The following is a 21,830-nucleotide window of genomic DNA, read 5'->3' as shown; positions in this document are numbered from 1 at the left end:
TTGGTTTTTTTTTTTGGGGGGGGGGGGTTTGTTTTGTTTTGTTTCTTATTTCCTAAGGAAATGAAGCATTATAGATTATGTTGACTGTTATTCTGCCAACAGTTTTGGAACCCAGTGGCCAGTGTCAAATAAGATGGAATGCAGCTTCCACAAAAGTTTGTGGTTACCCAAACTACCTATCCCATGCATGATTTCCTTCTCTGGAAGCATGCTGTAAACTAAGAATGAAGAGAAGCGAGTAGGTATTAAAATGCTGCTGTAAATGTGTGGGCAGGAGAACACAGTGCTAGCAACAGACATGCAGGTATGAATAACGGGTCCTATAGCTTAGGTAGATCAAAAATTAAAACTTGACAAATTACCAGATTAGATAGGAAGCAAAAATGCTTTGCTCTATATCAAATAAAAACAACAAAAAAAGACGGCAACACAAAATGTAATAACCGTTAACACACTGAATTCACAGAAACTGCCAACACTGCTTTTGTCCAGGTTATTTCTGTTATAATTAGCCAGACAGACTCAAGCATTTATTGCATCAGTTATTCTACATTGTCATTTACTCCTGTTTAAAGGCCATTTACAAAATTAGAAAAAACTTTAAAGTACAATACCTTGTAGCCCATTAATGATAGAAGTAATTTCTATTGATTTAACTGGAGCTTGTTCAGTATTTTTGGCTTCAGTGCTGTCAAGTTTGGACCCAGTCTCTGGTGATGTGCTGGTGTGAAAGGGGGGTTTTGACAAACGTCGCAATTTACAAGGTTTAGGAGAATATTTCTCTTCCTTCTCTCTGTCAGTTTTATTCTAGGTGAAAAAAAGATACAAAAACTCTTCTCATTAGAGGACACATAATGGATTACAATTAAACAATGCTTACAGTTATCTTAAACATTCAGTCTGTAGAGGAAAACTCTCCTCTTTGCTTCAAGGACTACAAACCTTCTACGATTTATGACAAGGCCTTTCTATTCAAGACAGGGACTTTGTCAACACTAAAACAAATGGGAAAACAAATACACCCAGTGCTCGAGGAGAAGTGGCACTGCAGGATGCCAGGCTCAGCAGTGGCAGAAGGAAAAGCTGCCTTGCAGCCTACTATTCAAGAAATATGTCATCATCTAAGCCTAAATATCAGTTGTGGAAGAATTAATTTTGAAAAAAATCATGGCAATAAAATTACAGAGTCCTATGCACATGGACTAGTCCATAGATTTGAACTGTAGAATCAGAGAGATCTCAAATTTCACCCCCCTCAAACCGGTTCCCAACAGACAATAATCTGTATCTTTCTCATTTGATTTCTGTAAATGACTACATACATTTAATTAAAAAATCAGGAAAGAAGCAAAGAGAAGCTTCCCCATCTCACCTCAAAGAGAAAAGGCAAACCCATGATGAAAAGAGTTCATGTTTAAAAGGCTATGAAGTTGCTTTACCTGATAAGCATTTGTAGGCCAATCAAAAGGTCAGGAAGGGAGGCAGGGATCACTTAACTATGTATCAAACCAACACAGGGAGCAACAAGAGAGAAAAGGGAGAAAAACTACCTTTATTTTCTTTCGATGCTTAATTTTTGGTACATTTTTATCAGCTGGTCTCACTATCTTGTCTGCCTTTATCCACTCATCATACCTAAACAGAAAGAGAAATAGTACACATTTATTGTTTTAAGCAGATAATCACATCACAGTAGAAATTTAACTGAGGAAAAAGAGAATTAGTAGCCATATAAAAACAGAATTGGAATTGAATCGAGTAATTTGTGGAATTCTCAAGTCTGTGAGGTTTCAGCTAAGGTTCAGAGGATTAACATCTTTTTACACTGAGGGGTAAATGCAAAACCTATTTTCCATTCTGCACAGAACAGCAGAAATCCATGTAAGCAGGTCAGACAAACTACCTGAATGAGAAATCTGTACAGACCACTAAAAACTATACTTCCTATTTATACACTGTAAAACCTTAACAATAAATTAAAATAACCATAAAATAAATCCTTTCAACTACATAAAATGTGACCAGTTAATAAAAATAAACTCTTTCGATCCCAAGTGACTGCAAAGAGTTATCTGGAGTGGGTAAGCAGCTTCAGAGTCACCAGCTTTGAGTCACTGACTTCACAGAGACATTTTTCAGTTCCTCTTCTGTTAAAGGTTTCCACTTAGTATCAGACTGATACATGACAAAAAAATACTAAATAGCACCAAGATATTAACAACAGGCATCTTGTTATTCAAGACTGGACCTGTTAAGTATAAATTCAAGACCAAAGAAGTACATTCTTAGTAAGAATATACTGCAACTGTGGTACTGTGCTTGCCAGATTGTGTATTTCTGAAAAAGTCAAGAGTAATTTAAATATTTTTTTCCCCTCCCAGTAACAATAAGCTGCTTTACTACTTAAACTGTAAATTCAAGAACCATATGCATGAGAAATAGTTCAGTTAAAAATTTGCTGGTACTAACTTTGACCTGAATGCACATACAAACAAATTCTGATCCCCACCAAGTAAAGATGAAAAAAGAGGGGAAAAACTCAACTTCAAAAACCCAAAACCACACTCTTCAAAAAAACTTGTACAATATGGAGTTAAGCACAATCACCATGCTGGCTTTCTAGCTTTGCTTACTTGATCATAATTTTGATATATGACTACTGACACAGTCCTAATGCAGCTTCTTTGCAACCACTGTCAATCATATTCACAATATTGACATAAATTAAAATTATTTAGGGAAAAACATGCAAGTTTCCAACTTGCTTTCCTACGCATTATGATTTATGATCTATACAAGGGATTTCAGACGCTAAATACTATATTCTACTAACTTAAATGTCACATAATAATACAGTGAAAAATGAAATAGCAGCAGTCTGAAAAACAGCTTTCCAAAACAATTTATTCTGCTTTTTCACCTCCATCTGACAATAAAAACCAAAAAATCTCACAGCAGACCATGCAGACTATGATATACCAAGACTGCATACACTGCTGCAGACACCACTGTCTATTACTATTATTATTATTAATAGACACCACTGTCTATTACTGTACTATTACACTGTCATTACCAAGTGAAATGTCAGTAAACAGGTTCAAAACTGAAATACAATTCTGCAGAGTACTTGCTCATATAGAAAAATCCCATATTCTGTGAGATTGTGGGAAACCCTATTTGAAGCAATCTTTCTTCAAGACAAAGACATGTTTTGCACAAGGCATACCATGAAGTGCCTGCCAAATGGACTTTGTGACCCAGAGAAATGCAGGAGTATTTTATTAGATCTAAATACATGCAGGAAAACAGCACTAGGACCTGACAAACACATGGTAAAAAGTGAGGATTCTGACAGTGTCCTTTCTGCCTCAACACACTGCTAGAATACCAAATTTGTATTCACTCATTCTTATGCATCTCAAATAAGAAATTAATCTTCCTCCTATGCAAAGTCTGTGCACAGCCCACACTGTCTGAGATTCCCAGCAACTGCAGTGCCTGTTGGGGCAAGAGCTGACAGACATGGGGGCACACTGAACCAAAGGAGAGAGGTGCAGAATCTGAAGAGAACACCTGTCCCTACCACAGAGTCCTAAACATCACGGACTAGAAACGGTGGTCATGCAAGCCCTCATCTCAAGGAACACAAATTGGAACACTAGTGTGTGACAGTCACAGTTCCTGGCCAGAGCATTTCTGCTTTACTCCTGACTGCATCCAAAACAGCAGGCTGACCCTGTGAGGAGGCCACAGAAATCTCCCATCTTCTCCAGGGACTCAGCTGCCCCATACTTCACTCCTTTGCATCACACAGCTCCTTTCACTACTCACGTATCTGATGCAAATGGTTTGCCTAAACCTGGGACAGCTGGACCCGAGGCTCAAACAAATCTTGCAAAAAAAGATATATTCCAAGCCACAGTTGACAACCTGACCCTAAATTACATTCTCCTCCCCTGCAAGACAGAGAAGCACCCTGAAAGCTGCATCTAAAATGGGGTGTGTGACTCAGACTAGAGCCTCTTTCTAGAACTGCACCTGCTAACATATGAACACTTACTTCATCACTAATCTTACTTTGGGGACAGTCTGTTCACAAAACAAAAATAATCCAAAAATATTATCAAAAAAGTTCTGCAGCTCTCATTACAAGAAGCATGAACTTTCAGAGGACCTGGGTTGTTTTACTGCAGTGCTGTCTTTCACATGTACTAGCTTCACCACCCTGAAGTGAGCAGATGAGAGTGGAGAAGAAAGAGGTAATATGGAGAGCTGCTCCTAAAAGAGATACCACAGATTTCTTTGAAAATCAAGATGGGGGGTTTAATAAGGAATTATTATTTACTTATTTTTTAAACTAGGTTTCATATGAAGACCTGGAACACTTTCATAAAGAAAATCCCCTTGCCTTTACCAAAATGAAGACAAAGAAGAGGACCTTGCATCAGAGTATGTACTGATACTAATACATTCACAGGCACTACTTGCAAGATAAAATGCACCACAACATACTCTCAGAGACTGCACAGTCAATCTTCCACACTAGAGGAAATACTAGAGGAGAAACAAGGAAAGAAGCATACTCATCCAGACTAGATATATGCTAGCAAAGGTAGCACTTTTCTCACAACGACATGTAACCTCAAGGAGTTAGCAAGCCTTGGCAAATTCACTGAAAAGGTCCAGTATACTATCTGTAGCTGCTAAAAAAGGAGAATTTTTTTTTTTTTCTGTAATCAAAGAAAGGAGAAAAACTAGTCTGATACTCAAATACTGGGATATTAGATGGGGATTCTAGCTTGCCTGATTTCTTTTTTTTTTTCTTTTTTTTTAATAATCTCTCCCCTGCCTCCTAATAACATACATTACTCTCCAGGACCAGAAATTTCGCTGCACATTTAATTTCAGTGTTTGACTGTGAAGTATAAAATTTGTATATGAAATAATGCTTAAAAAAACATAGAAATTAGTATTTTCACATGCAGATTTCTGAAGGAAAGAAGTGTTGAAAATACTAAGTCTTAGCTTTAAACAACTGAAATATTCAAGAATAACATGTCTTGTGATGTGGTACCATAATGACACACAGTTTCATCAATCTAAATGCTTTTTAAATATGCACCCTCTAATTACTGGGAATACACTGCAGAAGAAAGTCACCTCAAAAACACAATGAACTAACTGTTCTTTGCACTGGGAGCTGAAGATTAAAATGACAACAGAGGAACTGGCATCATAGGCCCCAAAGAAGTTTTAGTTACACACAAAACAAGTATGTATGAATTACACATTATTCAGAACATCACTGGTCTGTCAGAAGAAGTTTCTCTGCTTTTTCTAGTTAACATGTGGTAACATAAATAGGTGCCTCTAACAGGGTAGAGATTTCTACCATTCCCTTTGACTACAAGTCAGGCTCCACTGAACACTACCATTCAGAGATCTTTATCAGAGACACACATCACCTCAATCTCAGGAGGTAACAACAAGATCCTTTAGCATAATGCTGTACAGCTTCTCCACTTTCTATTTACTCTTTAGAACAAAAAAAAAAATTCCACAGTTCGTAATGTCACTGCTCCAGAGCATTAAAAAAAAACAACAAACCCAACTAATGACGATGAGTACCAAGTTTACCAAACATCATTCCAAGTACCCTAAGGAATGTGAGCATGCCCACACAAACAGTTATCCTGAATTCCAGACTGATACTGAAATTACCTTGTGATAAGAACGGTTAGTAGCTATTTAGGATTTCTGCTCCAAGTTATAGTTTAAAGAACAGGCCATTAAATGGTATACCTGATTGAAAGGGGAAATGGGCAAGTCAAATTTTAAGGAGCAGAAGAATGACAGAATTAAAAAAACCCTGGATGATTAGCAAATCCTAGTTCAGTACACCCTCTGTACTGCACATACAGTACTTGTCCCTGCTAAGTAATCTACAATGAATAAGGAGGAGACGGAATTGCTTCCTACCCAACTAAGGCAGTTGCTTTTCCAGGTTGTCACTGACTGAAAGCCAAATCAAGCTGTTACAGCCTACAAGACTAGTCTTCACAATACTAAACTGTCAAAGTATTTAGATGCTGGCTAAAGCTGAGGCTTACACACTATCTGTCAAATCCATAAACCTAAGTAATTTTACATGTATGAAAAAAATTAGCCGCATTTAGCAGAGTCCATGCACAGTCCCACAGCTAAATCTCAATCACGGATGTATTTTTCAGTGAAGAATCCTACTCCCCCCCCTCAAACCTTTTCAGAGGGCTCTTTTGAAACACCAGGTAAAAATATAAACTCAAGTCCTGCTGCCAGAAAGACCAAACAATCAACACTCCTTACTTCTCAAATGAGTTCAAGTTAACTAAAAATGTTTTTATTGTCAAACATACCCTAATAACACAAATAATGCCTCTGGCATCAATCTGCAGATTTGCTTAAAATGCAGCATTAAACATTTAGAATCTTGATTTCTCCTTTAAGAACTGGGGTGCTGGAATCTCCAAGGTGAAGAAGACTCATTTCTGACTTCTCATTTCTTCAGATTTGAAGCAGTACTGCTCAAGCAAAATTCTGATCATCTCACCTCACAGCACGGCTAACAGCATGGTATTTGCTCCAAAAGAAAAATAACTTCTATGCTTACAGGTGAATTCCAAAACAAGAGTTTAAAAGCAAGAAACCTCTTGGAATGGTACACACAGTAGTCTTCAGTGAGTAGGATGAAAATTTCAGCAAATTGCACTCCAAGGGAGTCCTCTCAATAAGAACCAGACCAGAACGCAAGTCAAACCCCAGCTCCCACCTTGAGCAGGCTGCTCTCCCCTCATCTCTTGACTTCACAGCCCACTATGCTTACAGACGTTGCCTGAAGACAGTTTATGTCAGATCCTATTCCTGTAGATCAATGTAGATCAAAATTCTACAGAAGATCGGTACCAGAACTGGCAAGAGCGAGATTCCTCCTCGGCAGCAGTGCCTGGATCACCGGGCCATGATGCAAAGAGGTGAATTCAAGGCAGCAAGAGAAGCACTGCACTTCTCTGCTTCCTTTGCTAGCAGATCTGCTAGAACTGAATAAATAGTATTTGTCCTGCCCTCCTGGCCAGAGGCAAGATGCCCAGATGACAGATGAAGGCTACAAGAACCTCAGCTTTCCCAGAAAAGGAAAAATAAGGAAAAGTACCTCAGACTTGTTTCAGACTTGGGGAGTTTTTTTGATAGATAGTAATAAAGTTTAAAAGGTAATATTTAAGGACAATGAGCAATTACGTAGAAACTGAGGAAAGGAGCAGACATGTTTATAAGCTGCTCAAAAATTTTAGTTTTCTCTACTGTTTTAAAAGTTGCTTCAAGTTTTAAATGGCAAAAAAGAGGTCTGAAATAGCAACAGAAATACTTCAACTTATTTCTATTAATGCTAGACCAAAGACAATAAAAACCATATGCTCCTCCTATTAAAGAAAGCATAAGAAGCCACTAGGCTAAGAAGAGTCTGGCTGGGAGGGGAGGTGGGCTAGGGAGGATAGGTATCAGATCAGATGAAATGCAGTTACTTGCTGTGCACTTATTTGCCACTAAGAATCTTGTTTTCCAGTTAAATGCCCTGTTGCTGTTGTACTCTGTGCTTCACTGACAAGAGTGAGCTCACTCAGCTAAATGCACTACTCAGACACTGAATCAGAGAAAATCGGCTTAAGAGAGCCAGAGGAGGAATCTGAAAAGAGTGATGTGTCACTTGCATGGGAAGATCTAAAAGTAAGATGGGGAACAAATGAAGCCTTCTTTGAACAAGTCATTTTAAGATGATTTTCAAAGTAACTAAAGCCCTGCATTTATATAGTGATAAAAATCTAAGTTTCATACAGCACAATGACCTTCACAGAACACCAATACTGAAAGTTTAGGACTCCAGATGTCTATTAATTTAGTTTTTAAAATTCATAAGTGTATTTGAGAAGTAATTCAAGAAGTAATCACTAACTAAAACTCAAGTTACCTCACGTTCCATCCACAGTAGTGCACCAAGTAAAGGACTTCTCCACCTTCGATGTCAGAATCTTTAATACTAGCTTCATACATTTTTTGATTTTTCCCTCTTCCATACCGCACTTGGACTTTCATGCCTGGTGGATAGCATTCAAACTCTTCTTCCTCATTGTTATTGTTGTCTTCTTCCTCCTCCTCCTCTTCCTCCTCCTCTGCTTCTTCTTCATCTTCATCTTCTTCCTTATTCGTGTCATCTCTTGAAAGGTTTAAAAAATTGTAGAGTTAATATGAGATACTTCATAAGCTTTTCAGTTCCAAACCACATATATTGATAAATATTGTGGATGCATTAGAGAGTGGGAAACAGGAGGCTCCAAATACGTGAAACTGTACTACAGCTGAGTAATATCAGCAAAACAGGATATAGCAACACACACAAAATCCAGTGACTGTAAGGTGCAAAAGTGACTAAAAGAAAAAAAAATTCCATCAAAATCTGTATGAGTAGAAGTTGTTCAAACTCATCTTTATAAGATTCTTGCATGCAGTCTCTTTGTTTAAATATAATTTTCTCACTTAAAAATTAATTATTTTCAATATAGAGAAAATCTCCTAAATTCCATTTTTTAACGTACAAGTTTTACAAATACTTCTTGAAACTTGCTTCCCAAAAAAATCCTTGATTTATTATAATGCATAAACTCTATCTCAACAGCTTTAAATTACTGCTACCACAACCAGATTTTGGACAAAAAAACTCCCCAACACCTTATGTGACTGCATTAGCAAATTAAACAACCTGTGCTAATTTATGACCTTGTGACTCCTTGCCAATCACACCAAAAGTATTCTAAATATGTCAAACTTGCATTTAATTACTATATAAATACACAAGCAGGTGTTCACTGCTTTCAAAAGTAAGCTAGTTTTGAACACGTCTTTAGATATTTTGGACCAATTTTCAGAAGCAGTAAGAACCCACAAATCTTGCTAGTTTCAGTCAATGGCAGCCACAGGCTGCTCAGTTATCTGAAAATTATCTGCAATCAGCTTAAAGAGGCAGACTAGATTACAAAAGTTAATGGGGGAAAATATCTTCTAATCTTAATTAGATTTATAAAGCAGCATTATTGGCCCTTGTACCATTCTAATCACACACTCTGTACAACACAGAACAGATTTAGTTGCTGACTAAATTCACAACAGCAGACTGCCAATAATAAAAAAAACCTGATACACGGAACAGGTATGTTTGGCTATCTGGATAAGAGACAATGTAAGTACTGCTCCAAGTCTGATTCACACCAGTATTTTAGTTAAGCTCACAAAGAGGGAAGTCTGTATTAATAATCTAAGCCTTTCCATAACATTTTCAGTAGAAAATACTCAGATAAGCCAAGCTACTTTCTCTCTGCGAAAGGATGCTCCTTTGCAGAAGTAAAACTGCAGCATTACTATCTAATTAGCTGGCAAAAGGGAATTCAGAACAATATGCTAAATTCAACCGTAGTATAACTGATTTAATGAAATTACTTCAGAAATGAATGTTGTCACATATATGCATAGACACACTAAATATACAAATACATATATGTATATACACACATGTGCATACACACCGAGACAAAGGCTAAAAAAATCCGTCTTTTTCTAGTACACCAAGTCACAGAAGACATATCTATTCAGGTATACATGGCATGGACCCTACAGTATAATTCTAGAAGGCCAACATTTTAATTTTAATTTTTTATGTATATATGTATGTATTTGTATAAATATACACACACATACACAAAGTCTTGGCCTTGCAGGAGATATAAATACAGATAGATAGATATAGAACTATACACTTGCACTGAACTACTTTGCTAGTGAAGTTAAAACCGCCAGAGTTAAAGATGCAACATGAATACACAAGCTTTGAAAGCTCACTTATGGCAAAATTTACTTCCCAAGGAAATCAGGAAAAAAGGTGCTCAAAGATTCAGATGAAAAATCCCTCAACAGAATTCCAGAGCTAACAACAAAAAGCATCAACTAATAATTTAAATGATTTTAAGTTATACTCTCTGCTGCACTAAACAAAAATTCCTAGCCAATTTCAGTTCAATAGGTATTATCATACAAAAGGTTAAAAAAACAGGATCAGAAGCAGAGCAACCACTGCTCCAAGAACAAGAGGAACGTTTGATTCTCCATTACTAAGCACACTTCAAAACTGCAGTGAACCAAAATCTGCCTTCTTAATTTTTTTCTCTCCAAGATCTAGGGGTACAATCCTCGAACGCTGTCTGCAAAGCAAAGTACTCCTGTGCTGGAGAGTCAGGATTTTCCAGACACTGGCAATTATGGTGCCAGTGTGCCAGTGGCTTTTGGAAAGCTGAACAAATTTGGAGTCTCTCCCATCTTGGTGTCCCAACATATCCTACAAAGACTGCATGAAAATACCAGAAATTGGTACCTTCTGCAAGAGATGTGTGAAACCATCATGGTGAGTAATTTGGATGGTCAAGGAGATGTGAACAGCAGGCTGAACATAGGCGGAGGGCATGTCAGGAAGCAACAGCAAAATGGCAGCAGAAATGGCTGCAATTAAAAAGTGTTCTAAGGAGTGACTTGGTTAGCAATCATAAGCTCAAGGTTTTAGGAAACCAAACAGAAGCAAAGAATGTTCATAATTTTGGAGCAGAAAAATCCAACACACTAATATAGCTCCTGGAACAAAAAAGCAACAAAAAAACCCCGCAACACAAAACCCAAGAACACATACCAACAGTTGCAAGGAAGAGATTGTCTTATAATGTCATAAATAGCTCAAATCTGGCAGTGCAGACAAAGGAGAAGCCATGACTGCCACAAAACTGAGGTTTCTAAGAGGAAATAGTGATCGTAGGCATCCAGTATGCACAGTCATAACTTCATGAGTCCATGTATGCATGCATGAGATCACTGAATTTTCTTCAATGCTGTTTAGCCAAAATCCCATTTGGGGGAAGGGCATGGGGAAAAGGTAAAAAAAAAAAAAAAGAAAAAGAAAAAAAGAAGATAAAAGAAAAAAAGAAACAAACCACTTGGCAGCAGAAAGTAATTGTCAACTTAAAACCAGTACCGAGCAATATCTACCACAAAGCTGCAACAATATGAACAACCCCCAGCAGCAGCTGATGAAACAAGGCAGCAGCAGATGTGCACACACAGTGTACAGGAGACACGGCAATACAAGTGCAACTCTGTTCCAGAATCCAAAGTATTACCAGAAAGCTTATCAGGACTCAAAAGCATTACAAATTACAACCACAGACTAAAAAGAATACCCTCACCCCATCTCACAATGATTGGGAACATAAACCTTCAGAAGCAAGAAATTAATGAATAAGAATGCAAAACTACTTGTTAATAAAGTAAAACCATTAAAAAGTTTAGATGATACAAATATTGCTTATCATTAGTTTCAAAGGACAAGGCAATATCCTCAAAAGGCTAAAACCACACACAGTAGGTCACTCTCAGTCAATATAAAGATTTAACACCAACAAGCCCATAATTAAGTGTATTAACAACCGGACATAGTTAATAAATGAAATGCTGCTGCTCTTACACCACTCAAGAAAATGCAGCATCATGCAAATCTCTTTCATACCACATTCTCTGGCACAAAACATGAGCTGTAACTAAGCTCAGGTGAAGCCTGTGAGACAGAGTGTGATTTGGAACATTATACCTGCCTCCTAGAATTCCTGCTTTGCAGCAAACCTAGCCCTACTCCAGTATGCTTCCCCTGATGCACCACACTGGTGCACACAGCAGGTGAGATGGCACATGAAAGATTATTTTTTCAGGGGTTATTCTAAAATCTGAGGAAGTAAGATTATTTCAATTATTGCCTTAATTAAGTCATTACCATTAATTGAATCACTAGCAGAAATAAACTTTAGTATAACTGACACTTCAAGTTTAGGAATTAGCTTCTATTTTTGTTTCTTGCTTATTTTTTTTTCCTTTTTCTCGTCCTAGAGCATAATTTAACCTCTGCTTCTCATAAAACAGAGCTGAAAGATGTTCAGTCTGTTTTCACATTGCCAATCACAGATGTATTAAGGTGACCTTAAGTTTTAAGGCAGAGAGGTCATTAAGACCTTTATTCCTGCCTTGACAATGAAATCTCATCTTTAATTACACAAAGTAACACCTCCCCAAAAATCATCAGTATTTGTCTTCCCTCTTGTTCTGGTTTTGGTTGGGATAGAGATTATTTCTCCTTGGTAGCATAGTGCTCTGTTTTGGATGCACCAGGGTGGGAGGAAAGTGAGCCAGTATTTGCATGGTACACAACTGCCAGCTGGGTTGAACCACAGCACCTCTGAAGTTACAAAGAAAATCTGAAAATACAAGCCCCAGAGACTTCTGTCTGCACACAGAAAGTTAGAATAAATGCAGTTGGGATCCCTTGTCCCAAGGGAAGGGGGAGGCACTGCCTTGATTTGAGTCACACCTGAGTGTAGTACAGTACACTTCAATCATGCAAGCATGTTGTTGGTGATCAGTGTGTTCCTCTGCTGCCAGACAGGTGAGAGGACCTCACTTCTCATCATTCAGCCACGTGTTGAAACATTCATCAAAAGGATAAAGGGTGGTTCCAAAGTCTGACTGAAGAGTACAGCCCTTCCTGGTTTACAGCACTGGTTCACATTCACCTTGGAAGCACCCAGTATCTGATGAGTGCTTAAAGACTCTCCCACACGTGTAAGCCTTGGTGACAGCCACCATGATTAAAAACCTGCACAGTGACCATTTGCTACGGAAACTATGATGGCAGAACAACTCTTCCCAAACCAGATGTCTCCCTTCCATTCAATACAAAGAGCCAGTACATTTACACCACCACTCCACACTTTATTATTGTGTCATTTGCAGCTTGTTGCTCTATCAAAAGCAATCATTGTATGCATCAGTCTGGATTCTATATTAAGAAAAAAAATCAATTAGACTGTTTCTGAAAATATGACTATGCAATGAACTTCTTGCCTCATACAAAGACAGCTGAAATACATAAATAGAACACACATCACAAATAAAAGCATTGAAATATATTCCTATAAATAAAACTACTCAGTATGGCTCTTATAAGCATTTTTCTTTAGCATACACACCAACAATCTAAGATCCTGAGCATACGTTTACACTGCACAAGCACTGAGCATGGCACATTGTTCTCCATTATCCCAAGCAAATCAATTCCACATAAACTTGAATCAAACTGGAGAAAGCTATCTCAATATATAGTTCTGAACTCTTCAGAAGCGAAGAGATATGCCTTTATATAAAATATTCTACACTCCAAAAGATTCTAACCTACTTGCTATCCTTCCATATCCACCACCACAATGATGTGTCATTTCAAGCGATAAGGAACAATGTCTTTCTCCCGTATGTGAAATGGAGCTTCTGACTATTATATAAGCCCACTGTAAACAGCTTTCAGAAAATCCCTAACAGGTGTTATCAGAAAATTTAACTCTTGTACAAGAAGTTTCAGCAGCAGCACAGGCACAGCAGGCAGTCCTCTTACCCCACAGGGCCAATACCCCTTGGTAAAATCGTTTATATGAAATAACGCTCGTCTTGACTTCGTTTTCAATTACTGCTTTTATTATTCCTAGTTCCCGCCTACTGCTTACAGGAGGGGAAATGTTACTACTGCATGAAAGACACATATAATAGCTTTAAGATTAAGATTTTTCCCTTGCATGTGAATGAATGGCTGATAGAACAGAATTAAACCAAAGACTAAACGTTTAGTATTTTCATCTTGTAATATTGTCAAAATATGACAGTACCAGCTGCTAGAAAACCACACCATAAAGACCTAAACCATCAGTATCAGACAACCAGAAGTGTTTAGGTTTCTAAAGCATACCTTAAGGACATTTGTTCATGCATTCCTTGGAGAAAATAAAAAAAATTAGATGGTTTTCAAGAACAAAAACCAAATAAATTCAAGAAATTTCCTAAGGCCAAAGAAGGACTTGTGAAAATGACAGTCTGATAAACAAGAACAAGGTAAGATCCAGTAATGGCAACCCTTCCTGGTGTTAAGGCAGCACCTCAGACACAAGAAAGAAAATACAAGAACAAAAGCTCTTGCTATGTCTATGTACTGGAATTGGGATTCTTCAAAGGATTTTGCCTGGGCACCTCAAAAATCCAAATACTACCCATATATAAGTCTGCTGCAATATTTGTGGAGAAGCAAAAATTACCCAGATTCTCAGCATTTAAACTTTCATTTCAGTATGAAGTTCTTGATAGTGGTCTGTTCCAGGTGCCTTAGAGCAAAGTGTCAAAACCAACAAAAAAAAAAATCTCAATAAAAAACTCCAAAACCAATACAGAAACTTGGAGTTGAATTAACTGTCTGGGGGGGAAAAATCTTGCTAATTGGTTACACAGCAGTTAACCTACACTTCCATTTCCAAACTGCACATACTATGAAATTTTTAAAGATTTACCTTTCATTTTATTAGCCTGTACTAAAAAACTCACACCTTTTAAAATCTCCACTAGGCTTCTGGCCTCAATCTCTTTGGAACATATTCAATTGTCTACACTGTTCATCATGTAGAAAAACAGATCCGTTCCCAATTTGTTGACTTTGACTCAAGTGTTCAACAAGTTAAAACAGCTGATATTGGATGCTACAAAGGAAACAGCACACCACCTATGCAGTGCTACATTTGAAGATCATGACTTCAACAACATCAAGTTTGTAGGAACTTCTGAGAAGAAGGATTCTGAACTTTCTTCTTTATTTATTGGCCAAGTATAACTACTTTTTTTGATGTTATGGAAAAGGATGATTTACAAATCAGTTTTGTAAAGGACCCTCTGGGACAGATATATTACTGTTTTTGTTAAAAACTTGTTTTAATGACCACAAGTTCTACAACCTTTATCTAGCACAGGTATCTTCCTCTAGACACATGGAAAAAACCCCAAAAACAACAAAGCAAAAAGTGAACAAGAGAAGGATGTACAGAATAAAGGGCAAGGTGCCCTTGGAATCTTTACTCTCAGTGTTCTCAGATACACAAGCAGGAAAGAAACTGGCACTCTGGGGAAAAAAGGAAGACAAAGTTGAGCCTTTCTTCCTCTTCATCATATTGTTAAAGTCTGTGTAGATGGAACCATACAATTCAAGTGGTAGCAATCTCAAAGGTTTGAGATACATGGGATTGCACAGAGAAACAAAACCTGTAGAAAATAAACAGCCCTGGCTTCCAGCAGTATTTCCTGAGATTTGGAAGCTGGGAGTTACATCCAGTCCTCCCATAAGAAAGTCAGCAAGAAGAAACCCAGAAGTTCTTCTATCCTCATGGTTCCTTGCATCTACAGACAAATAAGCTACATGAAGATGTCCAAAGTCCTACAGATATAAATGCAAATAGAAAACTCTAACAGTTTGCCTAACATAACATCAGATTTAATTTATTTAGCTATCTTGTTAGGACTGTGAAGGACAAATGGTCCATAACTTTAAAAAAGTGCTAGAAAGACATTTTAAATACATCAAATAACAAAATTTCAGTCTGACTTTCACACTGATCTATTTTTATTACATTTCAAGTATTGGTGTGTGTGATTAATTTCCACCTAAAAAATGCCTGTTTTCACTTTGCATTTCAGTTCAACAAAGAACTCCAACCACAGCATCTCCACCTTTGCATAAGTTCTGCCACTTCTAATCCATGAAGTTGGGTATAGGGAAGTGCGACATCTAATACAATGCCCCATAAATTTCCTTTAAGCCTTTATGGCATAAATGCTAAAAACATTATTTAGCACTTAGGATGAGAGTGACATTTTCAAAAGCTCTTTAAAGCTGATACAAGTGCATTTTGTACTCCCTATCAATCTGAGAGGGTAGAAGGGAAAAGTAATCATGCTAACAGTGCTACTACAGTAATACTGCTTATAAATACTTACAATTACCTGCTATAAGTGTTCAATTTTTGTAATTTAAATTATCCCTTCAAACAGCATACCTCCCAGCAATGACCACATCACCACCTACACCTCTTTTTAGAGTTATGCTTTCTATTCTAAGCAACTCATTACAATCTTCCATGAGTCATAATAGCAAAAATACTAGTTGGAAGAGTTTTCCACTGGGATGAGTAAGGAGGAGCAGAGGGAAAAGAATTCATTCTATTGCTATCAGGTGAATTGGGAAAACCTAAAAGGAAATTCTCTATAGATTTTTGTTGTTTTCCTAAATAAAAAATAAGAACATTAATAACATTTTTAAATGTAATAAATAATACAAATTGACATGAACTGGGATTAAAAACACCCCAACTTAAAAAATAAAAATAAAGGATTATTGAAAAGCAAATGCAGCTTCTAATTTTTCATGTACCATTTACTGCTGCAGCATGGTAAGCATGAAGCCACCATACTTTTCAAGTATATAAATAAATAAAAGTAACATCACAAACATCCACATATACAAATACAGAATTTAGGGAACTTTAAAAACTGCTATTCTCTAAGCATGGCAAAATTTTCTATCTGTTTAGTTCCATATTTTGAAAGCAGCATTGTAAAATCATTCTTTAATAATCCTGAAAATCTTGCAAACCTGTTATAGTACAACTCATCTAGTTCATATTAAAAATAGCAAATGCAGCAAAGTCCAGCAATTAGTATTTTAAAAAAGAAAAGCTGACATAGGATACAAACAAAATCACAGCCATAAAGAAAAGGCTCTTTAACTGAGCTTAGGTGAACTTGGTTTTTCTGTATTCTGCATTTCTGAGTTACAGAAATTGCCAACAAAATCTCTCTGAAAATATTCAGTAGGACAAAAACATTTTACAAAAGGATCATTCCAGAATCCACTAAAAAATCAAAATCTAAAATAAAATAAAAGTAAAAATAAAATAACTACTACCAATGAATCATAAACCATTACATTCTGGCCACAACTTTTAATGGGCCAGAAGAAGCATTAAGAGCTAATGATATTTAGACAGAAGATCAAGACAAGACAGCTGATCTACTAAACAACAAACTTGCTGGAATGAACAAGGGAATTACTGGTCAGGCAACAGATGGTATTAACTACAAAAAAAACCCAACAAAACCCAACACATCCCTGATATACATACTGCTGTGAAAGTATAAGGAGGTGTCATTATCTGCTTTCCCTTTTATAACAGCTTCTCCCTTAAGCATCTGTTACTGGGTTTTATTGAAGACAAATACTGTATTAAGAGATCTATCTGACCTCTAAGGGGAATTGTTGTGTTCTTAATACTGAAATCATACTGTATGAGAGTTTTAATTGTAAGAATACAGATTGTTAACACACTGGGGATTAATAAGGACTATATTCTGGTTGTAATTTTTTTTGTGTGGCTGCTGAAAAACATTTGTGAGATTTTTCCTGAACTGAAACAGGAAAACCTGCCCATTCCATGAACCAAATGACCCACAAAAACTCATTGATTTGATGGCCCTGAGCATCCCTATTATTTCCATCTCCTACTTTCAAAACACCTGTTTGAAGGTCTGCACAAGAGACCACTGGCAGTACCAGGCAGCAAGACCATTAACTGAGCAATGCAAGGTACTTCCATCTTTTCCCACGTTACACACCCCTGTCCAAAAGCAAAAGCTGGAAACACATTTGCCTTGTACCAAAATCAAGTATGAAAATACTCTTCACAATGTCTGTGATATTATTGTGTTAAATCAAATAGTGACCTATGATTTGTACATTCTGCTCTCACTCAGCTTATATTTGGCCTGGAACCTGTAAAACTTAATCTGCCTTTTCTTTTAAAAATAGATCAATGAACTTCAATGGCCTAACCACGACAAAGTCATGAACACATCGGTCTCCAGAAGATACAAGTCTAATTAACAACGGCATGTCTGATTTGAAATTCAAATTACAAGAGTAAAATTTAATAAACACCCATGTTTCATCTGATTAGAAATAGCATAACTTACCCTGATTTTTCTTTTTCTTCAGCATCTGCATTTACTGTAGGATTTTCCACTTCTTTGATCTTCTCCTCCTCTTTATCCTCCAATTTGGTTTCATCTTCAGTTTTGATTATATTTAAGTCCTTTTCTTGATCAGGCTGAGTAAACACAGAATCTGGCAAATTTTTTTTGTTTCCCTAGGATAACAAAACCTTTAGTTAACTCACAAGGTGAAAACAAAGGATTTAAGAAAAGGCAGACAAAACACACTGAAGTCATAAGAGCAAAACAATGCTACAGTGCAGGGCTTGTCCTAAAATTACAGTGTGGAGACCCTGGAGGGGCATTCCCTGGTCTAGGGAGACACAAGAAGCTTCCCTCAAAAAGCTGTTAGACCCCATTGGCTCCTTCCCCTGTTCCTATGTCTGCTCCTATGTCCCTGAATCACTCCTTCCCTATTCCCTGATTGGCCCTTAGCTTTGTACTGCCCAGAGATCATGTTCAGCTCCCAGGCCCCTGCACAGAGAAAGCTGGACCCTGAATGTGTGTATTTCTGGGACCTGATCATCTCACCATGTGGCTGAATAAAACATCTGTGGATATTATGCAAAGGTCCTTTTTGCTCCCTTAGCCTGGACTGTGCTAGCAGCAATTCAGACTGCTACATTACAGCACCTCTGCTGCTTTTCTTTTTGAAAGTCTTAAGCTAAACCTAACAGTTTAAAGGTGCAGCCAGTGTCCTAGCTTGTTTTAGCACAATGATACAGGCATGCAGCTCTTAGACCTGGACTGCAAAGTAATCCCCAAGACAAACACTTCACAAAGCACGTTTCCATTTGGGGTGCAGAAATACCAGCACTGGCCCATCTGGCATTCCTCCCAGAGAATGCCTCCCTAGCCCACAGACCAGGGCTGGCTGCCACTTCTGACAGCTCTGTTGCACACTGATTTGAGGAGCCACGCTGCTTCCACAGCAAACTCCGAGGCCTATACAGTGTAGCACATCAGTTTATGACCCTGAACTTCCTCTGCTAAAGCCACTGAGTCAACAGTGGATTTTAAAAAGCTATAAACATTTGTTTCTCTGGACCACTAAACTACATTAGACCATGTGTACATAATATGGCCCAGGTCTTTCCACAGCTTCACTGGTTTAATGGGAACACAAAAGTAACAGCAATATTTATGAGTATTATTATGAGTATTTACAAGCACAGATAAATGCTTAATGAAAATATCAGCAATATTATAGCTGTGAGCATGTATTACCCAGATAAGGATAAAGCTGGACACTAATTAGTCTCCATTTATGGACACTAATTAGTCTCCATTTCACCCAGAAGGCCCTCAAACAAGTGGAATGTTGCAGCTGTCTTTTAACAAGTCAGACATTTTGACATCATGATCCCCTAAAACCAGCACCTAGGGTAAATACAGCTCAAATATCTTGCTCTGAATTAGGTTTACAGTGAGTTTTTGTCTTATTTTTTAAATCCATCACAGAAATTTCAATCTTCATATTAATTCATGGTTATTAACACACCAACAGACTTTATAAGCAAGATATAAGATGAACTTTAAAATATATTACCAGAACAGAGGGCTTATCATTTTCTTTACTTTCATTATCATTCTCAGCTGACTTTTTTTCTTCTTGTTGTACTACTGCTACTTCTTCCTGCTTGCGCTCGTCCTTGTCCACTTTTATCTCTTTTGCATCCTGTTCTGGTTCTTCACGCATCTTCAATTCTTTTTCTTTTTCACAGTCTTTACAAGGCTTGTTCATCACTTTCTCCGGCAATGCCATTTGAAATTCAATGTTAGCTGATGTACAATATTCTTCAAAACCATAGAGATATCTAAAAAAAATAAAAAATTGTTTGTGATAAGCAAGTTTGACTAAAGAAGGAAAATCCAACCTAGAGAAGCTAAACATGGGCAGCAGGTTTAAAGCCTTAAAAACTGTATTATAAACAAAGGGTTATGGATTTTATGTAGATTATCCCTATCCTAACAGAGCATCACTTCAGTTCACTGTAGTTTTAGCATAAACTACATGGCTTTATTACTTACTTTCTGTATGCACATTTAACATTATATCCTGCAGCTGAATTTAATACAGGGATTCCAAGATCTTGATAAACTTGCTTCCACACCGCTCCACTTTCAATCTGTTAAAGACAATGATGTCATTGTTTTTAAATTAATTCACTGACAAAAAAACTAAATTGACAAAGTTTACAGCTTCAGAAAATAAATGTAAGTAATTTCCTCTGATCTATAAAATTACTATTTATCACACACACAGTATTTCACTGTAATGCAAACTGCAGTCTAATGTAATCACTTTAAGCAATTTAGCATTTCTGCAATGCAACAAGCCACAGCAGGCTTTCCTCTCCAGGTGGCAATAAAACAGAGGACAGAAAATATAGCTATCAGAAAAATCAGTACATCATTTTTTTTCTTTTTATTTTGTATTTAAAGTAATTCTTAACTATCAGAGCTAGAATTTTAATTAAATTGGAAATAAAAAAAATAAGTCAAAGCATTAACAATACTCAGCCCTGGTAGTACTGCACCAGACATAGTGCCTACCAGTCTTTCATTATGTCCTTAACATGCCCTTTGGTGACAAAGCTCCGTGACGTGCCCATTTCTAACCATCTGTGAAGGTAAAGCAGATGTACTGCAATACCCAAGTACCACATCCTGTCCTGCCTGTCAGAAAGGCGTCACTGCACAAACAGACCTCCTCAGCTGTCAGGCTACATTCATGGGAAGCAGTTCAAAGCACAAACAGAATCTGCTTGGCCATGAATTCAATGTATTTCAATTACTCCTCCCAAGACCAGTCTCACTAATCCCCGTCAGAAAACTCTTCTTTACACTGTCCAGAATAAATAGAAATTAGGGGCCTCACATCAGGCCACCAAATTGGCTGTCTTTGAGATTTTACTGAGCAGTGACTCCTTTCGTCTGGAGGTAACAACTTTATCAGACAAATGTTTCTCGAAGTATTACAAAAACACACATGCTGGCTGATTTTATGCAGCAATAATTAAACATACTGAGTAGATGTGTAATTTGCTTAGCTTCTAACTAGCTCTGTTTCATGTTAAAGCATGGTTTTTAGAGCTACAGGGTGTTTTATGCAGCCATAGTAGAAAACCTTCATACATCTAATTGTCCTGTGTTATTTATCAGTACTTCACAGAGTAATAAATTATTCCACAATAATCCACAGCATCCACAGGTTTTATGGCTCTGGAGTACTCATCGTACTAATACTCACGTTATCAAATCCTCCAAGCTTGTGTACAAGTCTGAATAATTTGAAGAGATTCAAATTTCTATATCCTAATACAGGTCGTTTGTTAATAGGAGTCCCTGGGTAACAAAAACAGTTGTTAGGGTATTTTGAAGTATTTTTTTCAGAATAACATGAAATTCACATCATATGCACTATTATTAAATACAGTATTTTAAACTTCACCTCCTGCATCTGGTACTTTCTTTTCATGAAACTTAAAGTCTATAGTCTTAGTTACTGAACTAGAGGGAAAATGGGTTATGTTAGTTAATGATATTTAATGTTATTAAATGTTATATATACTTTCTTCCATACATTACTGAACATGCAGAAATGATGCAAATTTTCTTGCTAACACTATTTTACATATTTTTATTTCACCCACTGAAACAATTACATCTGAAAATACAATAGTCCTTTCACTGATTTAAAAAACCCAAACCAACCCTCACCAGGAGCAATCCCACAATGCTTCAAGAGCTGAAACTTCCTGTGCTACTGTACTAGCAGTAGCTATCACATTGTCATCTCT

The 21,830-nt window shown here is 37.1% G+C and overlaps 1 protein-coding gene across 3 annotated transcripts in view; it reads right to left on the bottom strand.

Annotated features, from left to right (window-relative positions):
* The window catches only part of ARID4B (AT-rich interaction domain 4B), an 88,644-nt gene that overhangs the window by 11,033 nt on the left and 55,781 nt on the right, over positions 1 to 21,830 (bottom strand). For 2 of the 3 annotated variants that reach the window (XM_064413806.1, XM_064413807.1), the window contains exons 13-19: positions 21,281 to 21,375; positions 20,059 to 20,156; positions 19,577 to 19,844; positions 18,010 to 18,182; positions 8,006 to 8,251; positions 1,551 to 1,635; positions 615 to 807 (exon numbers count right to left, since the gene is read on the bottom strand). In XM_064413806.1, the coding sequence (XP_064269876.1) occupies positions 615 to 807; positions 1,551 to 1,635; positions 8,006 to 8,251; positions 18,010 to 18,182; positions 19,577 to 19,844; positions 20,059 to 20,156; positions 21,281 to 21,375 (1,158 nt within the window). The remainder of the gene's footprint in view (positions 1 to 614; positions 808 to 1,550; positions 1,636 to 8,005; positions 8,252 to 18,009; positions 18,183 to 19,576; positions 19,845 to 20,058; positions 20,157 to 21,280; positions 21,376 to 21,830) is intronic. The other variant, XM_064413808.1, reaches the window with a different exon arrangement.

The sequence above is a fragment of the Passer domesticus genome, chromosome 3, assembly GCF_036417665.1.
Source record: "Passer domesticus isolate bPasDom1 chromosome 3, bPasDom1.hap1, whole genome shotgun sequence".
Lineage (NCBI taxonomy): Eukaryota > Metazoa > Chordata > Aves > Passeriformes > Passeridae > Passer > Passer domesticus.
This window is presented reverse-complemented; position numbering and strand designations above follow the sequence as displayed.